Source organism: Cydia fagiglandana, chromosome 9 (genome assembly GCF_963556715.1).
Source record: "Cydia fagiglandana chromosome 9, ilCydFagi1.1, whole genome shotgun sequence".
Taxonomy (NCBI): domain Eukaryota; kingdom Metazoa; phylum Arthropoda; class Insecta; order Lepidoptera; family Tortricidae; genus Cydia; species Cydia fagiglandana.
Window position 1 is genome coordinate 3,500,652 of NC_085940.1, and position 27,031 is coordinate 3,527,682.

General features: G+C 39.5%; 2 protein-coding genes across 2 annotated transcripts in view; one reads left to right on the forward strand and one right to left on the reverse strand.

Moving 5' to 3' along the window:
* LOC134667145 (GPI inositol-deacylase) overlaps positions 1-26,991 on the forward strand; it is a 28,255-nt gene extending 1,264 nt beyond the window's left edge. The window contains exons 3-17 of the mRNA XM_063524438.1: positions 50-180; positions 799-956; positions 1,655-1,930; positions 2,542-2,712; positions 5,223-5,344; positions 12,899-13,033; positions 13,762-13,918; positions 14,358-14,623; positions 15,888-16,016; positions 16,761-16,982; positions 18,032-18,278; positions 19,812-19,907; positions 20,615-21,117; positions 21,779-21,880; positions 23,630-26,991. Of these exons, the coding sequence (XP_063380508.1) occupies positions 50-180; positions 799-956; positions 1,655-1,930; positions 2,542-2,712; positions 5,223-5,344; positions 12,899-13,033; positions 13,762-13,918; positions 14,358-14,623; positions 15,888-16,016; positions 16,761-16,982; positions 18,032-18,278; positions 19,812-19,907; positions 20,615-21,117; positions 21,779-21,880; positions 23,630-23,990 (3,076 nt within the window). The 3' untranslated portion in view covers positions 23,991-26,991. The remainder of the gene's footprint in view (positions 1-49; positions 181-798; positions 957-1,654; positions 1,931-2,541; positions 2,713-5,222; positions 5,345-12,898; positions 13,034-13,761; positions 13,919-14,357; positions 14,624-15,887; positions 16,017-16,760; positions 16,983-18,031; positions 18,279-19,811; positions 19,908-20,614; positions 21,118-21,778; positions 21,881-23,629) is intronic.
* LOC134667159 (uncharacterized) overlaps positions 1-27,031 on the reverse strand; it is a 287,834-nt gene that overhangs the window by 21,057 nt on the left and 239,746 nt on the right. The window lies entirely within an intron of this gene.

Here is a 27,031-nt window from a genome sequence, read left to right on the forward strand (position 1 = left end):
TTGGCTTGAATATATTTAACATTTGATTAAACATTTGTGTTCTGTCTAGGTTTGATGGTATCCCGGTATTATATTTGCCCGGTAACTCTGGGAGTCACATGCAAGCTCGCTCTCTGGCCTCCGTAGCACTGAGGATGGCGTTGTCTAGAGGATATGAATTCCATTTCGACTATTTTACTAGTAAGTACATGGAGAATCAGATTTCAGAATATGTATTAACTTAAAATTGTTTTACATTTTAATATGTGCCATTTTCAATCAAAAGGTAGACTCTGAGCATTATTTTCACAGAAAAAGATACTCCTATAATCTGCAACATTGAGTCTTAGCTAAATGTGATTATATTCTCCCCTCTATCATCATCACAGTAGGGTAATTGCGTCAGTTTACCGTCCAGTGTCAGTTTCCGTCCACTTGACGGATTAGCAAATAATACATTTAATTTTTAATTTACAGTCATCAGCAATAGTATCTTACACAACCAGGGCCACAAAAATATGTGACACTTTCTTATTTGGAGCGCGTCATATATTTTTGCGGCCCTAGTTGTGTAAGATACTATTGCTGATGACTGTACTTGCGAAATATATATTTTTATGTAGATAGTTAAATTGTTTACATATTAAAGATTGCAATAAGTCCAAATTTGTGCAGCAATGAAGGTTTATATTCAAATAAAAAAAGTCAAGTGGACGAAAACTAGAGCTGGACGAAAACTAGTGCATTGTCCCTATGATCATACTAATTCTTCCTGAATATTAGAAGTTACCCATAGTTGCTATAATCCTTTGTTTCTAGTTAGCTATAATGAAGAGTTGTCCGGTCTTTACGGAGGTGTGCTGCAAAGGCAGACCAAGTTTGCCGCGGCCTGCATCTCCAAAATACTGAGCCTCTACAAGCCTAACAAGTATACTAAGTCTGTGCCTACGTCAGTCATTGTGATTGGTCATTCAATGGTGAGTCAACTATGGTCTGTTGGCCAAAAAACTGATTGTCTTGGCCAAAAAACTTGACAATTTTGGCCAAAAATCTAGGGCTAAACGAAACAATTCGGTTTTGGTTTCGGCAAAAATTTCGGCTTTGGTTGGACACTATAGTGTTATGAATGCATTATGATATTTATGATGCAGATTGCAATTAAAATGGAGCATTCTCCATCAACGAAAGTAACAATTAGTATTTTATACAATCATGATATATTTAATAGAGAGCTTTTCAGTCAAGTACCGTGTTTAGGCAACGAGGCTTGCTGAGTTGCCTAAGTGAGGTACGAGTTGCCTAAGTGAGGAGCCAATTACAGTTTAATACAAGAAATCTTAATTCAAAAATTACAGTCGATGATTAAAAAAAAATATAGATATACTTATTTGTTTCCATAGCAGCAAAACCCATAACATAACAAAAAGCTACACAACGATTAGCATATGCATTTTATTAGAAAATAAAGTTCTTAACAGACAGTACTTTTCTTCTGCTACCAAGTGTACCAAGGTAAAACCTCAAACACTTTCATAACCTCTAGCCGCCCAGAGACCTATAAAAAGGTCTCCTGTTCCATTATATTTTGAACTTTGTGTTGACAAAATAAAATTTCATTTTGCTTGGCAAGGTTTGACGTATGGGCGGATAGAGGCTTAACCAACTAATTTTTCAGGGCGGCCTCATAGCCAAGCGTCTCCTTGCCTACCCGAGCACTATTTCAACAACAAACATCTCCATCGCTCTAGCAGCACCCTTAGCAGCCCCCGCCATCAACTTCGACTGGGACATGGATAGCTTCTATTCAGCCATGGAGACAGAGTGGGAGAGAATAAACAGTGATATGAATATGAAAGAGACGAAGATGTTGATCAGCTTTGGCAGTGGTGCAAGGGATTTGTTGATACCTGCTGGGCTGACGGCGAGTAATGATAGTGATGTTAATGCTTTGGTAAGTTTTTTTTTAATAGACCGGGAAACATAATGAAGTTGGCGCTTTAGAGCAGCGGTCGGCAACAGGCGAATCTCTCACTTGCGGCCCGCGAGCCTCCCTGGCTATTTTGTATTAATATTGACAAACGACAATGTCTGATAAAGTCATAAATATTAACAACTTGCGGCTCGCGTCAACTTCGGTAACTACTATGTGGCACTTGGCTGCTAAAAGGTTGCCGACCGCTGCTTTAGAGAGACAAGCCGGCAATGGATTATCAAACATGCAACATTGCCGACCCGGGCCGGTCGATCAATTGTTTTTCGGTAGATGGAGGTGCTGTCGCGTGACAAGCCAGCAATGGAATATCAATATCAAACATTGTTGCCTTGTGATTGATTTGTGATAATGATAGCTTTAGCGAAGCAAGCCTGCAATGGACTATCATATAACATTCTCGGCCTAGGTCAATTGATAGATTCATTTTTAAGTCAGAATTTCGAAATACTTAACTAACTTCCAAATCAAGGCAGCTTACGAGAAAAAATCGTAATCGTACAAGTCAAAATGTTTACTTTAAAATGTTTTAAGTTACCTACCTTGTTTCCTCAATAATTTCATATTTACAGACAACATCTATCCCAGGCGTATGGGTTTCCACAGAGCACGTGACCATAGTCTGGTGCAGACAGCTTGTTATAACCATCAATAAGTTCCTGTTCTCTATCGTGGACCCGGTGACAGAGCAACTGGTACCGGATAAGAACGTGCAGATGGCGCGGGCTAGACAGTATTTTGTGGTATGTATCTATTATCTGTTAAATAAAAAACCGGCCACGTGCGAGTCGAACTCGCCCACCGAGGGTTCCGTACTTTTTAGTATCTTTTTAACATTTAAAAGTAACATTAACAGTAACAAAAGGGAGGCCTATGTTCAGCAGTGGACGTCTTATGGCTGAGATGATGATGACGATGAAAAGTAACATTTGACCACAATCTCACCTGATGGTAAGTGCCGATACAGTCTAGAATGGAACATGCTTACCTAAAATTTTGTTGTTATAGCGGCAACACTGGCAACAGAAATACATCATCTGTGAAAATTTCAACTGTTTATTTCATGTTCAACTGTTTGCGGCACTTGTACCACCGCCGACGATGAGCGATAAGCGAGTAGAACGATAAACTAGAAACGAGTGGGCGAGCGGCGAGAAGCGAGTGTTAGCTCCAATAGTTTTGTCGCTCGGCTATAGGCGAGTGTTTGAGTGCGACGGGCTATTACTCGCGTCACTCGCTCGGGCGGTGCAGCGTAGCCGAACACGCAGACGTCGCAGACTTGTTCATACTACGAAGCGAGCATCGCCGAGCGAGTACCGCTGAGCTAGTTTTATCTTATCGCGGCGACAAACAAGTAGAGCGAGTGTTTTCGCCGGCAGTGTGAACAGCCAGCAATGAACTATGAATATATGTGTCTCTTTTACTAACACAGGATCCTAATCTTTTGTTCGTTTCTTGGGCGAGAAAATCGCCGATAATGAATCGCTTACTCGCTCTTGGTGGGACAAGTGCCTGCAGCGGCGTATTTATTTTACCCTATAGGGCCATCCTGGCCATGGCCAGGGACGCCAATCCGCTATAAGGACGCTACTCCAGGCGGATTGCATTTTGTTTTTCTTACATGACTTCTGGGGCGAAAAAACTTATTAGCCTGGGGCGCCAAATTTCAAAATACGCCCCTGACTGTTTGGTTCATGACTCATGAGATACAGTCTGGTGACAGACAGACAGACGGACAGTGGAGTCTTAGTGTAGTTTGAATAATCTCAGGTGAATTTTTCGAGTTCAGGTGCTAATCCGTTAAACAAAAGCCTTTGTTTCTTTTAAGAGCGGTCTACAGCCACGTGCCAAAGCAACCATGTCGTTTAAAAAGCAACTATCGTGATAGTATTAAGGTTCAAATTCATATGACAGCTTGTTCAGAGAACAATTAGGGTGGTCTTGTTTTTAGAGATAGCAAAAACGTGTTATCTCCGAATGAGCTGATTCAAGAATTTGAACCATATAATTAGAATGGTAAATTTGCTTTTTAAATGGGTTTGTTCCCGTTACTTACGTCGGGACTATTAGCAGTAAGCATTGTAACCACTGCATACCCCTTTGGGTACGGAAACCCAAAAATTGTGTTATAATTATGATGTCTTTGGCCAGGGGTCGCCTACCTTTTCTTGAGGCTGCCTTTAATGTTTGGTCGACGCAAACACTTAAAACATCTATCTATAGGTTTTCTTTATACCAACCCGCCTCCTTTGCCGTCTCATGCTAAAGTGCGGGTGGCGAGACTCGCCAGAGTGTGACTGCGGAGCTCCAAAGCAGACTATCCACCACATAACAGTCGAGTGCCCTAAGAGAAAGTTTCCTCGCAACCATGAAAACTTGCTTGCTCCTAGTCAAGACAGCCCCATGGGCCAAGGCATTGGATATCATCATCATCTCGGCCATAAGACGTCCACTGCTGAATATAGGCCTCCCCCTTGGACCTGCCGGTTGGAAGCGACCCGCATCCAGCGTCTTCCGGCGACCTTAACAAGATGACGACGTCCTACGCTGCGCTTGCTAGTCCGTGGTCTTCACTCGAGCACTTTTCGACCCCATTGCATTGCATTGGATATATAGTTATATAATTCTTTATTACTTTCTAATACTTTAAGCGACTCTAATCTTGCCATACGACTAAATAAATAAATAACTCATGCTAAAGAAGGGCATTGCTTCATTTTTAGGGTTCCGTACCCGTCCGTCCGTCCGTCCGTCTGTCTGTCACCAGGCTGTATCTCACGAACCGTGATAGCTAGACAGTTGAAATTTTCACAGATGATGTATTTCTGTTGCCGCTATAACAACAAATACTAAAAACAGAATAAAATAAAGATTTAAATGGGGCTCCCATACAACAAAAGTGATTTTTTTGACCAAAGTTAAGCAACGTCGGGAGTAGTCAGTACTTGGATGGGTGACCGTTTTTTTTTTGTTTTTTTTTTACATTATGGTACGGAACCCTTCGTGCGCGAGTCCGACTCGCACTTGCCCGGTTTTGAGGTCTCTCATCCTCACTCAGCTAACTAGACGCTACGTTTCGCACGATTCCATAAATGATTATCGTGTAATTATGCATATGAAACCAAACTACATTAATAGAAGCGTTAAAAAGCTATTCACGTAGTTATATTGTTGTTGTAGTTTTATAATTGAATCTTATTTCCATGCAATAAGGCTCACTTTCGGTCATTTTACTATATCATTGGTATTCCAGGCCAACCGATCGATGTTTTTAAACCCTGACGTGGTGCAACCGAACGCAACGATGCTGGCAGATGCATTCTGGTACGAAGACAATAGGAGGATATACCAGATTTCAAGGCCGGAGATTGACAAGTAAGAACACCGCACACCAGTGCCGGATTTAGACATTTGCCGCCCGTAGGCTATGCCGATTTGGCCGCCCCTATCCGCCTCGCTTATAGGTTTTTTAAAGTACATACTTTCCTGTCAGAGGAAATTCTTCCGTTTAATTTTATAGTACAACCACCATAGCTATATTAAAATGCATATAAGGTGACGTCACTAATGTCACGTTCTAGATAAAGATTTATATGGGCCGTTTTTGTCACTCAATGACGATGCAACCTCTTTATATTTGCCTGATTTGATCGGTGACCGGTGGGTACCGCTGGGTTTTGGCCATTGAGAATCAAGGTGAGGCATTGGCAGTCAGGCTGGATATAGCTAAGGAGTTCGGTCGGGTCTGGCATTGAGTCTGCTCGAGAGACTATGCTATACAAATGGATCGCTAGCTTGCCAGCTAGCTAGCTAGCCGGTAGACGCATATGAGCCGTATAGTAGACGGAAGCTGCTCCGATAGCGTGGAAATTACCGCTGGCGTTCTACTAGGTTCTGTGCTATCATTTAATGATATGGTCAGATGGGTCACAATAAAATGTAGTTAGTTAAACGAAAACGCGAGTGTAGCGAGCGAGAAATTTTTTCGACAAAATAGTAGGTAGGTACATTTTTAGGGTTCCGTACTTCAAAAGGAAAAAAATGGAACCCATAATACCACGAAGATACAAGAATCGACGACCATCACAAATTTACAATGTAGTCAGATGGGTCACAAATAATGTAGGCAGGTACTTAAATGAAAACGCGAGCGTAGCGAGCGCGAAATTTTTCAAGAAAATGGTAGGTAAATTTTAGGGTTCCGTACTTCAAAAAGGTCTTGACATTACAGAGGGCGGCAAAATCGACAAATTATGCTTGTTATCTGAACAGCACATAAAATATTTTTTTGACCCAAATTTGCCGCCCCCTAAAATCTGCCGCCCTAGGCTTCAGCCTATTCAGCCTAGTGGTAAATCCGGCACTGCCGCACACATACCGCATTTTACACAATACAACTAGAGATGCAACGGATAGTTGTTTGGCCGGATACCGGATATTCGGCCTGACCATCGGCCGAATATCCGGTACCCGTCCGCCGAATATTCCGCCAGCAGAACTATTCCTACATTTCGGTTTAACAGGTGCGCATTCTGCAGGTTGAAGCTGTTTCCTAGTGAACGTTCGCGTTGACACATTTCTAGGTTCGAAATGAGTGCGCGTGCAAGTCAGTGGAATGTTAATTGTTTTAAAATAATAAACAAGTACGATTATGATCAAGACTGTTTCTTAAATCCAATTTATTTACTCCGAATTCAAGCAATTTTACTATCCGGTCGACCGGATAGTAGGTCACTATCCAGTATCCGGCCGGATATTAAAATTATGGCCGGATAGGATACCGGATAGTAACCGAATATCCGGTGCATCTCTAAATACAACCTTCTTTTGAGATAAATATTTGTTGTGAAAAACGTCTCAATTAAAAGTAGGCCAATGCTAATCAAGACACGTTCGTACGTTTGAAAATACGATGGAAAATATTTTTTTAATACAGTTGCTCAAAAAGTGCTACTTTACGTAGCTGTTTAGCGTGCGGAAAGTTGGTTATCTCGAACTAGTGCTTTTTACTTTTCCAATTTTTTTAAATTTATACTTGTTCCAATTCACGACTACTTATTGATGAGTGTTAATATTAGTTTCCTTTAAACGTCGTAATCAGCATAAAAACCTACCGTTAATGTAAGAATACGAAAAATATTACATATTTCATATTTAATTACTTACCTCTTCATCATTATAACACGTTTATTTTTTAATATTCAATATTGAAAATTCCGTTCTTAATAAGTTGACTGAATGGAACGGAATAGCTGCCAAACGCCCATAGATATAATATACTTAAAGACGACGTCTAACCGAGCTGTCACTGTTACCACTTTTGTTTAGTGTACGATTAACAATGTTTTTCTTATTTTTTCGCAACTGTATTAAAAAACGTCGTTCGATACACGTGCGGAAATGTCATTCTTCACTCGTCCCGAGTCTTATATATCGATATCTCGGTACTCGTGAAGTAATGACATACCTTCCGCACTAGCATCGAAATGTACTATTCTCAAACATGCAATGAAATATTGATGTTATGTTCCTTATAATTGGCTGCGAAGTATGACGTTTCAGGTGCGGCTAGGACAAAAGGTCGTTAATGGAATTTCATACAAATCTTGCAGGCCTAGGCCGGCAAAGTCCTCTTTTTTAATTTTCATATCACAGATATTTGTGACACAGCATCGTGGCATTCATCCATTAAAAAAAAAACTAGAGGCAGTATTTGATTTATGGTTCGTAATGACACTCTGCCACTACGCCTATAAAAAAAAAACAAAAATCAATGTTTGCTATAATTTGCAGTTTTATTTGTATAAAATCAACATGAACTTAATAAAGGCTACAAATATAATGACCACCAAAAAATACTTTGGTACCCTAAATAAAAAAATCACGCTTACCAAAAAAAATTACTGAACACCAAAAAAATAAGGCCTAAAAATACAAAAGTACCACCAATTTAATTACGACTGCACTTCAAATTGTATTCAAATACCAAATATATTGAATGATCACCAAAAATCATTAATGATCACCAAATCTTGAAGACCAAATTAATGCGATATTTTCACCTAAATAAACCCCTATGATTACCAAAAAATGTATACATATTACCAAATAAAGTAAACTGATGCCAAAATTACTAGCCCCTCCCGCTCAACCCCCCGTAGCCCGCACCGCATACCTACCTAACCTAATCTACTTTTCTAGTAGCATTTCGTTACTACTATAAAAGTAAGTTAAACTGCTATCAGTTAAGTGGGTTAGGTTAGGTTAGCACTGCGACCCTTACAGAAACGAAATGGCACTAGAAACGTGGGTTAGGTTAGGTTTGAACTGCGACCCATACAGAAACGAAATGCTACTAGAAAAGTGGGTTAGGTTAGGTTAGAACTGCGACCCTTACAGAAACGAAATGCTACTAGAAAAAGGTGACGAAATGGATTAACTAATTTAATAGGATAACGATAATATATATTAAATATTTGCACATTTTTAATTAAAATGCGGTTACAATTTTTGTGATCATTTACTATTTTTGGGTTTACAATGATTATTTTGGAGTCATTTGCTTTAAAAGGATAGCAAGATTTAAAAATTTGGTTATCATTTTACATTAAAATGGAGTTCAAATTTTGGTGGTCATTTACTATTTTTGGGTTTACAATGATTATTTTGGTGTCATTTTCTTTAATAGGATAGCAAGATGTAAAAATTTGGTTATCATTTCACATTAAAATGGAGTTTGAAATTTGGTAATCATTTACTATTTTTGGGTTAATAATAATTAGTTTGGTGTCATTTCCTTTAAAAGGATAGTAAAATGTAATAAAATTGGTAATCATTTCACATTAAAATGGTGTTATAATTTTGGTGATCATTCATTATTTTAGGGTGGTAAAATAGATTTTTTTGGTAGTAAATTTTACTAAATCTGGTGATCAGTTAAATAGCAGCCCTTAATAAATGATACATTATTAACCAAATTCTATAATTTTAAATTATAAATTTAACTACACAAATAACAACATTTAAAAATATTTCATCTAAACGTTAGCGGAAAAAAGGTCTACTCAAACAGGCGTAGTTATTTTTTTTAAATTGTTATGGAGGTAAATTTGAAATTTTGTTATTCTGTTTTATTGGATTAAATTTATGGTGCGTTGTTAATTTTTTTACTTTAATATGAGTTCCGACGAAATAATGAAATTAATATTAATTGTAATCGTAGGTGTTGGAATTGGCAGCGTAAGCAGAATTGATTTTAAATAACTTGCTGCCTCTGCCGCTAAGTCACAGACGAAGTATGTATATGGTTGCTTATGGCAATTTTATTATTTGAGAAACTAAGAAAAAGACTTACAGTTTATTAGAAACAGTTTTGTGGCATATTTTAAATGAATGTAACTACAAATTCGTCAACACAGTGGAAATTATACTTATTTACTCCATGCATAAAGCAACGATGTATGTTAAACATGACATCAACATGAAAGACTATGTAAACTTATGTGACGAAAACGACAGTCAGACGGATACAAGGCGAAAAAATCAAAGATGCATTGAAAATATACGGGTAGTAAAAATACACGACTCGTGTAAAACATACGCGTGATAATAATATAGGTACGTGTTGGTTATATTTTGGCTGTAGTTTACTTTTAGTTTTTTCTATAAATAAAACTTGGGTTTCGTGGATTTTTTATTTTATTTATTTCATTGCATGTTTGAGAAAAGCACTATACATACCTCGGCGGGAAATGGGGTTGCCCGCGCTCAGACCTATCCGGCCTCGCTTCGCTCGGCCGTCTATATGTCTTCGGCCGGCAACCCCTTTCGTCCCGGCCTTTGTAGTAATGTACTATAATTATGCACTATATCTATACGGTTCTTCAATATTTAATGTTTTAAACGATATGACAGTATTCATTTATAATTATTTTTAATGTTTTCACGTGATAAAAAGGAGTCGCTATTTTTAGATGAAAATATAGAACATAGCCATTTAGGTCTACAGTCCACGCCAGAGAGATGTTTACTTTTTCAATAGAATAACCAATATTTTTTATTACTTTTAAAACTGGAAATCTTAAAAACATAAGTATGTATATGTAGGTATATCGCCATTATTCAACTTTCTAGATCACACATTAAACCTGCAAAAATAAAATAAAAATAATATAAAAAAAATCCTAACCTATAAATCTCTACATATTCGTATAGTTTTTGCCTAGAGTTATTACCTACGCCAGTCATTTATTTTCCTTTCATAAAACTCTTATCAGTATAATCAGTTACAAAATTATAAACATAATGTTTGACGTCGACTGTAGCTACAAACAGCAACGCTCTGACTGACAACTGACCGTCGGTGGACCTTATGCCTTTTGTAATAAGGTTTACGAACTATCACTTAACTGTGTGGGCGATGACACTATCGCTGCACTGACAACTGACATATCTTAGACCTTATTCCAAAGACATAAAGGTTCACTAATGGTCAGTTAAGAAGCTGTTAGTTCGATGTGGGCATTTTTCTAGCCGCCACGTGTGTTCTGGCATTTCTCCAAATGCTACGAAACTGTATTTTCGGCCGAGTCGTGATTACGTTATGTTTATTTTAATAGAATACGTCTAAGGGCAAGGGAATTGCGTGATTAGGCATTTCCGTTATGCTTACAAATTTTAATGAAATATATAATAAGACCTTATATTTTTTCTTGTCTAAATGATGTTGTATTTATCATCCAATTTCAAGATTTTCAAGTTATTGATAGAAACGCAAAAAAGGTTTAATTACTGGATTACAGCACCTAAAGTAATTTCAAAATTAGTCCGTTTAGGAAGTGTAGCACTCTTACGGCTCGACCACGACATTACGCGACTGGCGACGGCGGCAGCGACAACCATAGGTTGGAGCGAGACGCAGGGATCTGAACTTTCGTTCCCATTTATGGTTTTCGCTGCCGCCGTCGCCAGTCGCGTAATGTCGCGAGCCGTTACGGTGGATGTGCTCAGGTATAGTGGAAATATTCGCTGTTTTGGGTAAGGGCTTGGTAGCTCAGATGGAAGACGGCCTAGCGAGCCGGTGGTCGTGGGTTCAGGTCCCATCCAAGACAGTGATTTATTCCACTTTTAATTTGTCGTTTTTAAATATAGAACGTTTTCTATGAAATCGCGTCAGCGATATCGCGATGGTGTGAGGCAGAGGTAACTTATCGGGTGGGGGATCAAGCGTTTCTGATTCTCTCCCTCCATTGTGAGGGGGCCCTGGCGATAAGCCGGGCCTGCCGGATTGCGCCGTGGTGGAATGTCTTCGATCCTAGTGAGCCCTCACGAGCGGCAAAGAGGGTGTAACGCCATAGTGGGTTTAGTGGGTAGGGCCACAGAATAAATAATAGTACTAAGTACAGAAGACTCACTCTCTAACAAAACGCGTCTGTTACGATCAGCACAGATATGGCCGCTAGGTGGCGACAGCGCCACGCGCGGCTTATGGCAAACCCCAAAATTGGGGCCGAACGGATGTACTTTTAGCTACCTGTAGCAAAGCGACGAAATCGCGGAGTGAGACACGCCTGGTAGGCCCAAATTCTCCCCCTCTCTGGCCAGGAGAGGGGAAGGAGCGGCGAGTTCCACACACTGTGCGTAAACGCATTCCCACTCCGTAAAAAAGGGGGTAACTTATCTGCCGATAAGATATCTATAACATAGTTATTATAGGTTATCGACTTATCGTTCATTCATCAGTAGCGACGAATTCAATTTAATGTAGATATTACATACCTAAGTACTACGCTCCTTATCAGATAATGGTGCCGCAATTATTTATTTTATCTTATCAAACAATGTATGTATTCAGTTCCGATCACTTAGACGTACACGTGAAGTGTAGGACAGTTGCTAAGCAACAGTTTGTTTGCATTTAGAAAGATGGCGCTGTTCCAAACTGCAAATTAAATCGCGCTTTAACCATTTGACTAGTCAAGATGCTTTTAAGCGCATTAGCCTTCATCTTACTAATTTCTTTAATTTTCAATTATTTACTGTTGACGTAAAAGATCGCATTCAAAAATACACCTCGAATTTTAACTCTTTTGTTATAATTTATTTATTATTTTCTCTCACCATAAGATGTTGATTTGACAACCTGTTATGCCGTATTAGAGCAAAGGTGTATTAAATTATTATTGGCCACCAGTAAACACATTTTGTATCTATACTCTGTATCTTTAGGTATTTAAATAAAAACTACACTCAAATGGCTCCTTAAGGCACTGGTCCCACCGCGAGCTAGTAAGCTATGAGCTATCGGCTATAAACACGAACAAAAGATAAGCACTCCCGTGTAAATAAAAGAGACGCGGCGATATTTATAGCTCACCGCTGGGCGAGTAACTATAAATATCGCCGTGTCTCTTTTATTTACACGGGAGTGCTTATCTTTTGTTCGTGTTTATAGCCGATAGCTCATAGCTTACTAGCTCGCGGTGGGACCAGTGCCTAAGCCAGTTGAGGTTAGATGAAAACATTACACGATCAAATAATGTAGGTTCAAGTCAGGTCGTTCAGTGACAGATCCAGGCGGTTTTGTATTTGGCCGCGGTTAACCAATAAACGTTATAACTACCCGACAATTTACAAATCGTTTACTTTTATTTAAATACCTAAAGATACAGACTATAGCAGGGATTTCTTAAACTTTTTGTAGTCACAGACCGTTTTCACAATTGAAACAATTCCACGGACAAAAAATAAAAAAATATTTAAAAAAAAAATCAAAAAATATTTTAGGAAAATAAATTTTCATTACTCTTAGGTGTCGTCAAGTTTACTTAAAGATGCGGACCCCTGATAAACATACTACGGACCCCTAAGGGGTCCGTGGACCCCAGTTTAAGAAACCCTGGACTATAGTAATAATATTTATCTTTTCAGAATGACCTATCTAATGATACGGCTAGTGAGCTTCCCGCAGAACCGGTTTGTCGCCATCGAATCTGTCAACTTGGACGACAAGGATTGGATATTTGGATGCAACGCGCAGTACGCGTATAACTCGTATAGATATTGGTAAGTGGGTAATGTATCTATGGGATATAGGCAGTGAGGAGACACTCCTGACTTCGGGCAAACTCGGCTCCGTTCGGCTCAGAGCAATCCGATCCGAGCAATTAGTAGGGTTGACACAACTTGACGTCCCCTTTGCGTGCACGACCACAGTAAGATAATTACTTGAATTTTGACAACTCTAAATAGTCGAAAGGGATAGTACCATAAGTTAGACAGGGATATCATGATTCGACCCTGAATTGCTGTCAAACTTCGGCATTGTAGGAAGTGTCCTTTCTGTACGGTAGTACTATACATATATTACTTATTCTGTTGTATCGTTACGAAAATATTAAAACAATAAAAACTTCCGAAACAATGCAACCGGCTGTTTCATCTTAACCTTTGCCTTTAAACATGTTGCTGTAATTTATTTTGTTATTAACTATTAATTATATATAAATAAATAAATATTGGGGACATCTTACACAGATCAACCTAGCCCCAAACTAAGCAAAGCTTGTACTATGGGTGCTAGGCGACGATATATATACTTATATAGATAAATACATACTTATATACATAGAAAACACCCATGACTCAGGAACAAATATTAGTGTTCATCACACAAATAAATGCCCTTACTGGGATTCGAACCCAGGACCATCGGCTTAGCAGGCAGGGTCACTACCCACTAGGCCAGACCGGTCGTCAATATATTGTATAACATTATATGCTTCCCATTATAGCAAACAAGGCTCATCCCTATCAGAGCTCAGTCGCTGGACGGGCGCGGACACCAACTTTGGCAAGCGGAAACTAGCCACGATACATCTACACGATTTGATCGAGAAGCACCCTGATTGGTCGCACGTCGTCGTCAAAGTATCGCCTACTAGAAGACCGGTAAGAACTGCTAGCATGACTAGTGTTATTAGGTTGGTTATTTGTGGCTTTCAATCAAAAAGCGTCCTTATGTTCCATGTGCATAAGGATTTTTTTCTAATGGAAAAGGTTTTATATTGTGCCAAACCATTGCGGCGACATCACATTAGGTTTTTCACCGGGTCGCTCGTCGATTGCAATGCATAGTACGAGACAGGCAACCGATATTGTTTGCATACGGCTAACCATCTAGTGTTAGTGTCATTACGTGACACGGTTGCAGGAATTATTGTAAACTGCAGTGTATCCTGTGTCCGTCGCATTTCCTTTGAATTTTTGGCCAGGGGTTGACAAACATTTAAATATCACCAGCTCAGAACAATCTATTTGTTTGTCTATTTCTGAATACCACTTATATTAAAATTATTTTTCTGGTTTTATATGAGAATCACTTCCACAGGTAACCCTAAACGTCGACATTAATGACCACGCCTCCCGCCAACTAACTGTCGACGTACCCTCTCACTTCTCTTTCACTCGCACCGTTATAAAGCAGGAAACCGAAGCCCATAGCCTGTACTACGAGTTAATACTACCCGGTTTTAACGCTATATGGCAGGCTTACTTATTATATGTGGAACCAGTGGGCTGTAAGACGGAATACCACGTTTCTGCTGAGATGCAAGTGCCCTGGGCTGAGAATCAAGAATACTACCATTATTTCACGTGAGTTTTAACTATAAAGCAGTACATAGTCAAAAGAATTTGAACCTTCTATGCAGCAGCTACAGTCCAAATTTGAGTAACCGCACCGCAAGAACTCGCAGCTTCTCACGCCCATAGCGCTGCCGTTTAAATATGGTATCTAACTACTATGAAGAAGATTCAAATTCCTCTGACAAAGCACTCGCACCGTTATAAAGCAGGAAACCGAAGCCCACAGCCTGTACTACGAGTTAATACTACCCGGTTTTAACGCTATATGGCAGGCTTACTTATTATATGTAGAACCAGTGGGCTGTAAGACGGAATACCACGTTTCTGCTGAGATGCAAGTGCCTTGGGCCGATAATCAGGAATACTACCATTATTTCACGTGAGTTTTAATTATAAAGCAGTACATAGTCAAAAGAATTTGAACCTTCTATACAGCAGCTACAGTCCAAATTTGAGTAACTGCGCCGCGAGAACTCGCAGCATCTCACGCCCATATACCACTGCCATTTAAATATGGAATCTAACTACTAAGAACAAGATTCAAATTCCTCTAACAACCATCAAACCATCATAAAGGCAGAGACATTGACAACCGTAGCGCTGCCATTCAAAAATGGACTTTGCCTTTTGTAAAGAAGGTTCAAATTCCTTTGACAATGCACCCACGCCATCATAAAGCAAGGGGCCGAAGCCCACAGCCTATACTACGAATTCAACGCTATATGGCAGGCGTATTTGTTATATGTGAAGCCCATTGGATGTACAGCGGATTAACACGTTTCTTGCATTGACATATACCTAATAAAGACGGGCCTTACGGGCACTAAGAATGGTGCTAGTTCAGCGGTGTCACACGAATTCGAGCCAATCGTGCAGTCTAACGCAACTAGTTGCGACCAATCGCGCGCATGATGCGAACTCTACAACCAATTACGTTGTCGCGTTAGACTGCACGATTGGCTCGAATTCGTGTGCATGACACCACTGACCACTGGCCCCATTCTTATTGCCCGTAAGACCCGTCTTTAGATATATGAGTAGGTATTTAGTAACTGGAGACGCTATGGCTGTCATTTTCTGTACAAAACAAAATGTATGGCTATTTGTACATGATTTGTACGTAACGTACAAATAGCCATCTCAGATAAACGTCAGTCCATACAAAAGTTTGCACAACTATGCAAGGTTTTCGGCAGAGGGGTAAGCTCTTAAAGGCGACTCCGGTTATTAAATGTTCTAAGATGTATGTCAATGGTTTCTTGTCTTTTTTCAGACATCTAAAGAAATCTCCAATGAAATTACGTTTATACAAAACACATCCAAATGTGACTCGCGGGCAAGACACGACGGATCACGTCAAAGTGGTGCTACTATTGGACCCTCAGTGCAAGTATTCTATTAGGTATGTTAAAAACATAAAATTTATGAGGGAAGCATAATACGTACTCGTCCATACAAAAAGAGAAAATATATTTAATTACATAACGGTTCTACCGCGATATAATTTCATTGGTTTACCTTAAATTCCGACGTTTCAGCTGAGTTGCACCAGCTGTGGTCACGGAAAGACGCACTTTATCGTCGGAATATATCGCGGTAGACCTGTTTATGCAATTAAATATGTGTACAAAACGCGAGAGTTTAAAGTGTTAAAGAGAAAATGTTTTCCCACTTCTAAATATTTTCCATCCTCCATGATTTTTAGTACGTTATTGACACAATGGAAGTCTAGGTTTATAGGTTTTCCTTTTTTCAAAATTTGCTATAGATTTATACTTATAGGCATCGCAAAAACTAAATTTTTGTGCTTTAACCTTGGTCGTAAGCCGTTTGTTTTATAAAAACTATGTATTTTTTTAAAGAGAAACCTTTAAACCTAGTATATTCACTATGCTGAAGCGATCGACATCAAAATCATAGTGATATGTTAAGAAATAGTTATTGGAAACCGTTTTCTCCCGAAATGGGGATTTCTTCAAAAAAGTACCTATTGTCAGTCGCGAGCTATCAAATCAATCAATCAATCAAACTATAACTCTATTTCGTTAGGATCGCAAAGCTATTCTTGCATCTTAAATGATGAATAGAAGAAGAGTGGAAATATAAACCTTATTTACCTACCAGTAAAGCACACTTTCCTTTCCAGCATCGCGTCCTCCTGGTACCACGTGCTAGCCCAGTCGGTTCGCGCCTTCGCCCCAGTACTAATAACATATGTCGGCGGTGCCGTCTTACTTATAGCTAAAAGTGTGCTCATGAGTCTACATGGTGTGGGGACTTGTTTGTCTATACATGGGGCGTTGAGGAGTGATGACTTGAAGCCATACGCCCCGCTGGTGTTCGTGAGGGTCTTGATTACTTTGTTGATGTAAGTATTCGTTTTTATTTTACTTGGTCATATATCTACAGGTAACATTATGTCGGCGGCGCTGTATTATTTATAGTTAAAAGAGTGCTGATGAGTCTACATGGTGTGGGGACTTGTTTATCCATACATGGCGCGTTGAGGAGTGATGACTTGAAGCCATACGCCCCGCTGGTGTTCGTGAGGGTCTTGATTACTTTGTTGATGTAAGTATTATAGCTCCTCTACACGATGGGCCAACGTCGGCCACTCCAAGGGACGCAGCCATGCGGTAGAATGAGATAGCAATATCACTTGCTCCCTCTAATGCATAAATGCGTCCCTTGGAGTGGCCGGCGTTGGCCCATCGTGTAGAGGAGCCAGTAAATATAAACTATATTTTTCATACAATGTGCTTTGGTTGGGCAGTGGGCACCACTAGAGAACAATTAACTGAATGTTTCTTAGAAAGGCTAAATTTGGTATTCTGGCTAAGATGTACAGTAGGACACTCAGTCAGATAATGAGTACATTATATCGCCTTTACGGTTCAAAAAATACTAGTGCTATTTGTACAACGAAACTATTGTATACTAAACTAAGGGCCACCCCACATTTAGCGTCTTTCGAGCGTCGGCGTCTACAACTCTATGGCCGCTGCTCGACGCAACGTCGACGCAACTGCGCAGCGACGTCATTTTCCATAGCGCTGACCAGGCGCCGACGCTCGTAAGACGCGAAATGCGCTGCCACGCATACGGTAAATTTACTCCATGTTCTAGTCGAAAGTGTCTTTGTGTGACGCCCGTGTCTTTGAACGGACCAATCACGGCATGGGACTTCGCTCACCTCGTCCCGCGCACCCCCGCATTTTTGGCATCATCGGTTGCATGATATAATTGCTCTAAACTCGGTCTAGAGGATTCCTAGTCTATGGTTCGACACGGCGTCGAAAAGGTTAAAGACCCCTATCTAATGTTGGTGGCTGGAGCCACTCGTGCAAAGACCCTTATAGGTAGTATTTGGCTAGTGGTCTTCTTACAGTTTTTGATGATCATTTGTGTTATTTCCAGGGCATTCCCCATCAGCAGTTACCTTCTCGACAACGCCAGTGCGCACAACTACGAGATGCACTACTTCACCCGCTCCATAATGGTGCTGGCCGCGTATTTCGTAGCCCTAGGGCTCCTGAACGTGGCGGCCGCGGGCGTGCTCTTCATGATGGTGTTCTCCTCCCAACTGGCGCATAGGATGCTGTTCAGGATATTATGGAGAGGAGGGCAGGGGCTGGCTGAGAGAGTCGCTGTTGGACTGCAGAAGGTACACCTCAACACATAGTGCTATCTCTGTCACAGTTACCTTGACAACGCCAGCGCCAGCTACGAGATGCACTACTTCGTCCGCTCCATAATGGTGCTGGCCGCGTATTTCGTAGCCCTAGGGCTCCTGAACGTGGCGGCCGCGGGCGTGCTCTTCATGATGGTGTTCTCCTCCCAACTGGCGCATAGGATGCTGTTCAGGATATTGTGGAGAGGAGGGCAGGGGCTGGCTGAGAGGGTCGCTGTTGGGCTACAGAAGGTAAGAATAAGAACGTGTGTCAAAGGAATTCATTGTCAAACCCGTCAAAAGAGACGATGGCAGTTGGAGGATCCAAAAGAATGCCGAAATAGAACACCTGATAGCCGAGCCGAACATAATAGGTGAGACCAAAGCGCATCGTCTCCGCTGGCTTGGCCATCTCGAAAGGATGGGTGAAGATCGGGCAGCCAAAAGGGCCTACCTGGGTCGACCAACTGGGCGCCGTCCTGTTGGTCGTCCTAAATACCGTTGGGCAGATAGAGTGGAGGCAGATCTCCGTGAGCTCGGCGTCGGCGAAAGCTGGCGGGATACCGCTCTGGACCGATCAAAGTGGCGTGCTCTTGTGTTGGAGGCCAAGACTCATTTTGGGTCACCGCGCCAACAAAGTAAGTAAGTAAGTAAGTAGTGTCAAAGGAATTTGAACCTTTTCTATTGTAGTTAGATTCCATATTTAAATGTCAGTGCTATTGGTCGTGAGTCACGTGTTCGCCTTGCGCGGGGCGTTTCTTTGAGTAAAGAAATTTTAACATTAATTCTTTAATGTTACATTATCTATTTAAATAACAGAGCTAGAGAAAGCGCGGGCTCGTTGCGCGCCGTTGCTAGTTAAATATGAGATGTAAGTACTGTACAGAAGGTTCAAATTCCTTTGACTATTATGCTGTTTATGACGGTGTTCTCGTCCCAACTGGCGCATAGAATGCTGTTCAGGATATTATAGAGAGGCGGTCAAGGACTTGCTGAGCGGGTCGCTGTAGGGCTGTAAAAGGTAATAATAAACTTTTCTCAAACCTATTTTGGACATTTTCCTGTGATGGTATGAGATGTGATGATTATGAAATGTAACTACCTACTGTATATGAAGTGTAGAAGGGTCTTCTCTTCCCAACTGGCGCAGAGGAGGCCAGGGGCTGGCTGAGAGGGTCGCTGTTGGATTACATGTAAAGACATGTTTAGGATCAAAGAAATTAGAACCTATTTGCAGTAGTTACGTTAATATTTTATTTAACAACACTTGGAGAAATCGCAGGTATCCCAAACCGGCATTATTTTTTGACATTCAGCCTTTTCTGCAGGCCATTTAGACTTCTTCAAAACTTTGTCATACAAAATTAAATGACCAGTCCGCAGGTAAAAACGAGAGATGACGTGCCTGAATTTGTATTTTTGTACTTTTCCGCCACAGATTCTCTCATTACGTTCGGCCTATAACTACTTGGCCAGCAATCATATTTCCCGGCTTCTGTAGTAATGTACTATTTTTTTGGCCGGCAGGTGCCCATGGTAGTGAGTGCAGCTCTCATCACTCTAGCTCCTTTGTCTTGTGGTGCGGCCGCCCTCGTTGCTGGCGGCGCTTTCTACGCATTTATGGTGAGAATATACCTTATTACCAATACATTAAAGTCTTCATTTCTGTGCACATTAGGCACAGTTTCAGGCACAGACAGATTTATCCACCATCAGACACATCCTTAGCTATACAAGCTTTTATTTTTTACTTTCACCTGACCGATGTCTGTCCGTCTGTCTGTAATAAAATCTTGCAAGTTAAATTTGATCCACTTCCCTGTTTCCGGTTGAGCTGAAAGTTTGCATACATATTTAAGTCGGGTTACATATTTATATGTAAGTCGGGTGACAATGCAATATTATGGTGACATTGAGCTGATCTGATGATGGAGACCGGAGGTGGCCATAGGAACTCTGTGATAAAACAACGAAACCTTATTGTGTTTGGGGTTTTTAGAATTGTCTCGATGAGTATTAGTTGCCTGTGGGAAGAAAAGTACAGTCAGAGATAAAAGCTTGTACCAAAAATTAAATTTTTGCCAAAAACTTATTTAGCTAATGCGTCCACAGTTCCACACACACCACACCATACACTACAAAATTGCAAGCTAAGGAAAATTTCTTCAAAGGTAATGTTCTCAGCAATGTTAAGGAAATTTATATTTTGGAATCGGAAAGTTACAGTACTTGTACTTAATAACTTTCCCGCGGCACATCATTATCCACAATTTCTTGTAAAGAAACCCTTTAAGTATATTTTTTAACTGCAAGGCATTCTATTTTCACAGATATCAAAAATGTACGAAGAATACTTAGAAGACTATTTCTACAAACTAGCTGCCAAATACGCATCACGCTTCTGCCGCGCTTTTAGAAAAAATAAAAAGAAAGATAAGACAGAATCAGATAACTCTCTAGTCCCGAAAACAGAAGCAGAATCAGTTATTGTTAAACCAGATGATTCTGTTAATACTAATTTAGTACAACGTAAAACTAATATAAATGAAAAGGATAAAATAGAAGCTGATAAAATCGTGGTTAGTGACGATAAAGAAGAGAATGGCAAGACAGAAGAAAATAAAGAAGTAGCTTTAATAACTAATACAGAAGTAGATAATAAAGAATCTAGTGACAAAAATGATAAAGAAAAGAACGAATGTGACAACGATGTCGAAGATGACGGGGAATTGTTGTTGAGTGATATAAATTTCCATATGATGATGTTCTTTTTGTGGGCGGTTGTGACTTTAGTTAACGTGCCTGCTTTGTTGACGTGGGCGAGAAATTTCAAGTGAGTAGCCATATAATTTATACAGTGTATAGTTGCCATCAGATGTATCGGAGCAGTCGAGGTGTTCAAAAATATCTGAACACGCACTCTAACGCCTTGATAATAGAGATCACTTTGGTATATCTGATGGCGACTACCAAGGAATATGCTAAGATATTTAAACTAGTGCAAAATGTTTTGGCACCGTTGACATCATATAACTTATACAATTACTTTTTATGATTATTATACAAAACAAAAGTATTAAAAATAGATAATTTCATCGCTAGGAAATTGCCGCGCGAAGCAGCTCGTTAGCTCGTATTTATTTGTGTATGTACTTATGTGTAATCTTATTCCTATAATGTACTCGTGCACAACTTGTTTTTAAAGTTTTCTGTTCTTTATATCCTGCTACCGCCTGTTGCTACCTTTATTTACATTGTAAATTTGTTATTGACTTTTTCTTTTGTGGTGCAATAAAGTGTATTTACTTACTTACTCGGTCTGTGTTGACGTGCATCGGCCGTAATGCCTCGGGCGAGGCACGTTTCCGTCGACCGAGCTGCTTCGCGCGGCAATTTTCTCGCGAGGCAGCTCGTTAGGTATGTGCACAGGTATAAATGGACCCGCCTAATACATAATAAGCAAACAGATTTTAAATGTTTCTTATTTATTTTAGATACAGCATGGTGCTCAAGCCAGACAATTCAAGGTTCCCTGGACTGATTCTGTCTATTTGCTCCACGTGCATATGGCAAATGGATGGACCGAGAAAAAACTTGTAAGTATGCATATCAGCAGATAACACTAGAAAATAAAGAATACAAAGCTGGATTCCTCTGAATTAAAGAATCTCACATGGATTTATTAATTTTGGTAAATAAAAAAATATCTGAAACTTGGAGTACTTCACTGAAATCTACGGTTAAAGTTTATCAATTTGGAATTACGGCATGTTCCCAAAAATTGTCGGAAATTTTATACGAAATATAGAAGCTTTCCATTTAACCCTTTGACCGCCGTTGTCCGGTATAGAAGACAACGATAGAACGATACGCTGGCGCCGTCGTCTTGTATACAAGACACAAATTCAACCACTGAGTTAATGGGAAAATAATAACAATTGCAATTTCATTTACACTCGTGTTCATATTTAAGGTCTTTGTTTTTTCATTTATTTGCTTTTTAAGCCGCTATATAAATCCCTTCTTTTATAATAAGGCATTTAAAAAAATTGCTCCAATTTTCAACATTTTTCATGTTCCTCGTCGCCGTTGTCTTGTATAAAAGACAGCTAGGGATGGGAATGTTAACTCGATATGGGAATTTTTAAAGTAAATATAAAGTCAGAAATATGTTTTTATCTAAATATTTGAACACTTGTTAATCGCCAATTTTTTTCAACGAGTAGTAGGTATAACTACTTACGAGTACTAGAATACGTAGAACGAGAGTCAGATAGGCATAACTATATTTAAAGTTCAGGCAGCTTCTTTAGTTCTATAAACTAGAGTCAGACAAGTAAATTTGCCCTTGTAGATTGTGGACTATTTAATTGCAGAAGAGATAAATAAAAATAATAATTGATGTTCTTTTATAGCTTAGTGGGAAGGGATACACCGCAGCGACCGCTTCGCACAAGAGTGGTACAGGGACATACCTGTTTATCAGACTTTAGTTTTTTGTTATAACATTGAAGTTAATGTGTAATTTTTTTATAACAAGTCGTTGAACGTTTTTTTGATAAGAGTTTACCTATATTAATGTAAACCAAACTGAAATTTAATTATAGATTCTAATTCCGGAATAATATCTTCACTCATTAAAAATTCAACCCACGTGTAATTTTCACTAAAACAGTTCCGGTATATTGACTTTATCGACACATGATGCGCAGCTTTAACGTTACGCCAATAAAGTTTACGTACCGACAAGCGCTTACGCCGTTGACCTAGAGACTATTATTACTTGATCCGCGCGGAAACAGTCCTTGTCGATCTGCACTGCGGGCAGTCCATGCGCGCCGTTGTCTTGTATAAAAGACTTCTCGTACAGCCTAGTGCGGCGATATCACGTCTTGAATCGACATTGTTTAGTGGTTGTTTTTTATGTTAAATCCCTATATTTTAAACATTTTCGGGTGTAAAACATATGTTTAATTTTGGCAATTTGGAATTAAATTAAAACAGGATAAGGACAAAGCTAAATTAAAAAGATTTTTACCATAAATTGTAAATATCGATATCACTATTTGCAATCCCTAAACTTTTTATTAGTTGTTTACTTAAAATTTGCTCTGGCGTGTGAGTGAGCGTCTTTGCGGACTAGGTCCGGCGGCCAAAAGGTTAACAAAAACAAAATTACCTGCCGCAAATGAAAACATTACATTCTGCATATCTATAATTTTGATATAATTTACTATTTCTACTTGTTAACTAATCGTTATATTCGTATGGAAATAAAATTTCCACCTATATCCAACGAATTATTTACTTACAAAGTTACACAAATCCATTATCTCCTGTTTCAGGAAAAACTACAATTTCGTAGCAGGCGTAATCTTCGTAGTGGCTGTAATAGTGCTAACACTAGGACCACTATCCCTAACCTACGTCAACTTCGGCGTAACATTCGCCTTCGCACTCATAACAGCACAACAGCTGTTCGACACCGAAGAAATTGACGAAGACTCCCAAGCCAGCCAAGACCCTTCCCCAGACCCCGAAGTTAGTGACCAGACCTCGAACGAAGACTCGGATCAAGAAAAGTCCGAAACTAAGGAAGAAGTTAGTGAGGGTGAAGAAAAAAACGAATGTGATCCTTGCAATGAAAATAGAATATACAACGTCTTTAAGAATCTTAGAGATAAATTTAGTTTTAGTGAGGAATGAAGCAATGAGACTGAGTGGGTACCTATTTGGTTTAGTGACGTCAATGACGTCATTATAGTGCGTACACACCAAGCAAACGAACATAACGGACTTTTAGACGCAAACGTTTGTTGGCATTCGATTCGTTAGATTAATCGAATTAGAAGTTCTCTTGAGAATCTTGAATTATGTTAACACGAAGTTTAATAAAATAATTTTAGAGACGTCAACGCGAACAGAGGGGCGTACCGCGAACACCGGAGTTCGAAAATTGCGGGCAACTTTCTCTGTCACTCTAATTACGCCTTAATTGGCGTAAGAAAGATGCCCGCAATTTGCGAACTTCATTTCGTGGTTATAACCTAGAGAGCTGTTCGAAATATATCGCATGTAGTGACTAAAACTAGACGACTAAAACCGTAAAATCATTATTCGTTCGTTTGTTGTGTACGCATTATTGTTGATTTTCGGACAAATGGGAAATTATGTGTGCTAGAATAAATGTGATGTAATATTTAAATTCTGTGAGAAATGGCAGCAAGCAAGTGCTTTAAATAACTTCATTTCTTTGAGATTATGTGCAAGTTTGCAAGAAAAATTCATTGTAGAATTAATTTGCAAAGTCCTTAAAGTGTGAGTCCCGTACAAACGTAAAATTTCTAATGATTGTAGGCATAGTTTTTTTTTCATGAACACAAAAATGCTCAAATATTTAGTCATTAGGCGGGTACGTACAGAACGAGTCGCCTCGCGAAGAAATTGCCGCGCGAAGCAGGTCGGGCGTGCCTCTGCCGAGGCGTTGCGGCAGCCAGTGCGTTTGCTTCGCCCGAGGCATTATTTATGAAACGCGCGTGTGTACGGGACAGAGGCTACCGCGAAAACCGAAATTCGCAAATTACGGGAATCTTTCTCCTTTACTCCAATGAAGGCGTAATAAGAGTGACAGAGACGAGTGCACTTCGCGGAGTGTGCCCAAGAGCTACACGAGCTTATTCCACCGTCCCCATTCTACCATCGGACTTTTAGACGCACGGCCGGTTTCCATCCTTACTTGGTAGATATTCCACCAATTCGCACGAAGCGCTTTGCTTCTACTTTCCTTATGCGCACTGCCAAGGAATGGAATTCCTTGCCGGCGTCTATATTTCCGTGTTCTTATAACCCGGCAACCTTCAAATCAAGAGTGAACAGGCACCTTCTGGGCGAGCTCGCTCCATCGTAGGCCACGTCTACGCCTCGGCTAGTCTGTGGCCATGAGTAAGCCCATTCATAATAATAAAAAAAAAAAAGAAAGTTGCCCGCAGTTTGCGAACTTCGATTTTCGCGGTTATAGCCCTAATCTTAGAATTGCTATTGAACTTTGTTTAATAAGTGGTCGTATGTAAGGTGATATTTATTTAAGTATGACTCACGATTATTTTACTGAGGTTGTTGAAAATGACAAGTGTGAAAACTAAAGTATGTCTGTTGAAAATGAGGGATCCAAAGAAATGTGGATGTTAGAGGAAAACAAGAGCGAGATAATAATGCTCGCTATATATTATGTTCGCATAACAACTTTTATTGTTGCAATTTAAAGCAACCACACATCTCTTTTTATTTATTTTTATATTTTATTATTTTATCCTCCTAAGGGCCAATGTTCTACCTATAGTACTCATTCAGTTCGATGAAATTTAAATCACATTCAATTGGAACAGAGTCGCATTTGTTTTGTTCAATTTTCAAACAAAACCAAAATCAACTGTATTCCCTGCACTAAAGGTTCAAATTTCAGTGGAAAATTCTGGATTTTTCATTTGTATGGTTGGGCCTTAAGAGGCTATGTATATTCTGTATTATTTCTGCAAAGTATTCAGTCGATTTCAGCATTAATAAGAGTAATTTATAAGGCTGCGTTACCACCAGAGATGTGCGAGGATACGTAGCGAAGGATGTTAGGAACCAATAGAATCCTGCCCGCTGGAGCTGCACTGAGCGAGGATAGGTAAACCAAGTGTTTCTATTGGTTCTTATCAAACATCTTTTGCTACGCATCCTGGCACATCTCTGGTGGAAACTTAGCCTTAAACATGGCGGTTGTTATAAATGCAATGTTTTGCTGTGTGATTGGTGCATTGGGATAAACGAATTTAGATAAAATTATTGGTATATTAATAATTTTAAATTGTTATATAAATGTTGTATTCGAAAGTTGAAAGTAGTACATGAAACTATACATCTGTAAAGTATACAAATTTTATCCATGTTTGAATGTACTTGTTGAAGAAATTTTACATCATAAATGTAATCAAACTAATGTTTTTTCCCAATAAGCAGCACCATATTATTATCTAAAACTACAATACAAAGTAGGTACATATCAGGTTTTAGCATTAAATACTTTTGATGGGTATTAGGCAAATTCTACATATTTCTTTTAACATCTCAAGATATGACAGCAAGGTTATGACCACCCTTTTTCAAAATGGTGAGTTCCTGGTCAAATGTTAACCCTTTGACCGCCAGTAATTCCCATACACACACAGAACACTCCTTCAGGGCCAAGAAGTATACACATCAAGAAACATAAACACATCCGCGGCCACAAATACTATAGCAGTCATGTAGTTTTTTGTTTCCTTTGGCCTATGACATGACACATGACGTCACTAGGCGTCCACGAATGTGTTAAGAAGTATTATTATTGCTCTAGTCCTAGTTTACTACTAATGCTTTTATGTAGATTTTTTAATTAATATTGGTGGTTTGTGTGTAACATATGGGTTACATTTACCAGGGCCAAACTAAGCAGTCAAAGGGTTAAACTGTACCAATTACTATTTGTAATGTAAACAGGATATGTAAAAGGATAAAGAAGTTTGCTGATAGCAATGCCCTTGCTGTCATGATATATGAGCTGTATAAAAACTGTTTTTGTAATTTTTGTTATTTTGTTACAATATTACTTCTAATAAAACATGGAATCCCTATGTATGATTAATACAGAAATAAATAAATAATTGAAATTGCTCACTAGTGACCTTGTGTAGTTTGTATTTTACCCATATTTATACAGTATA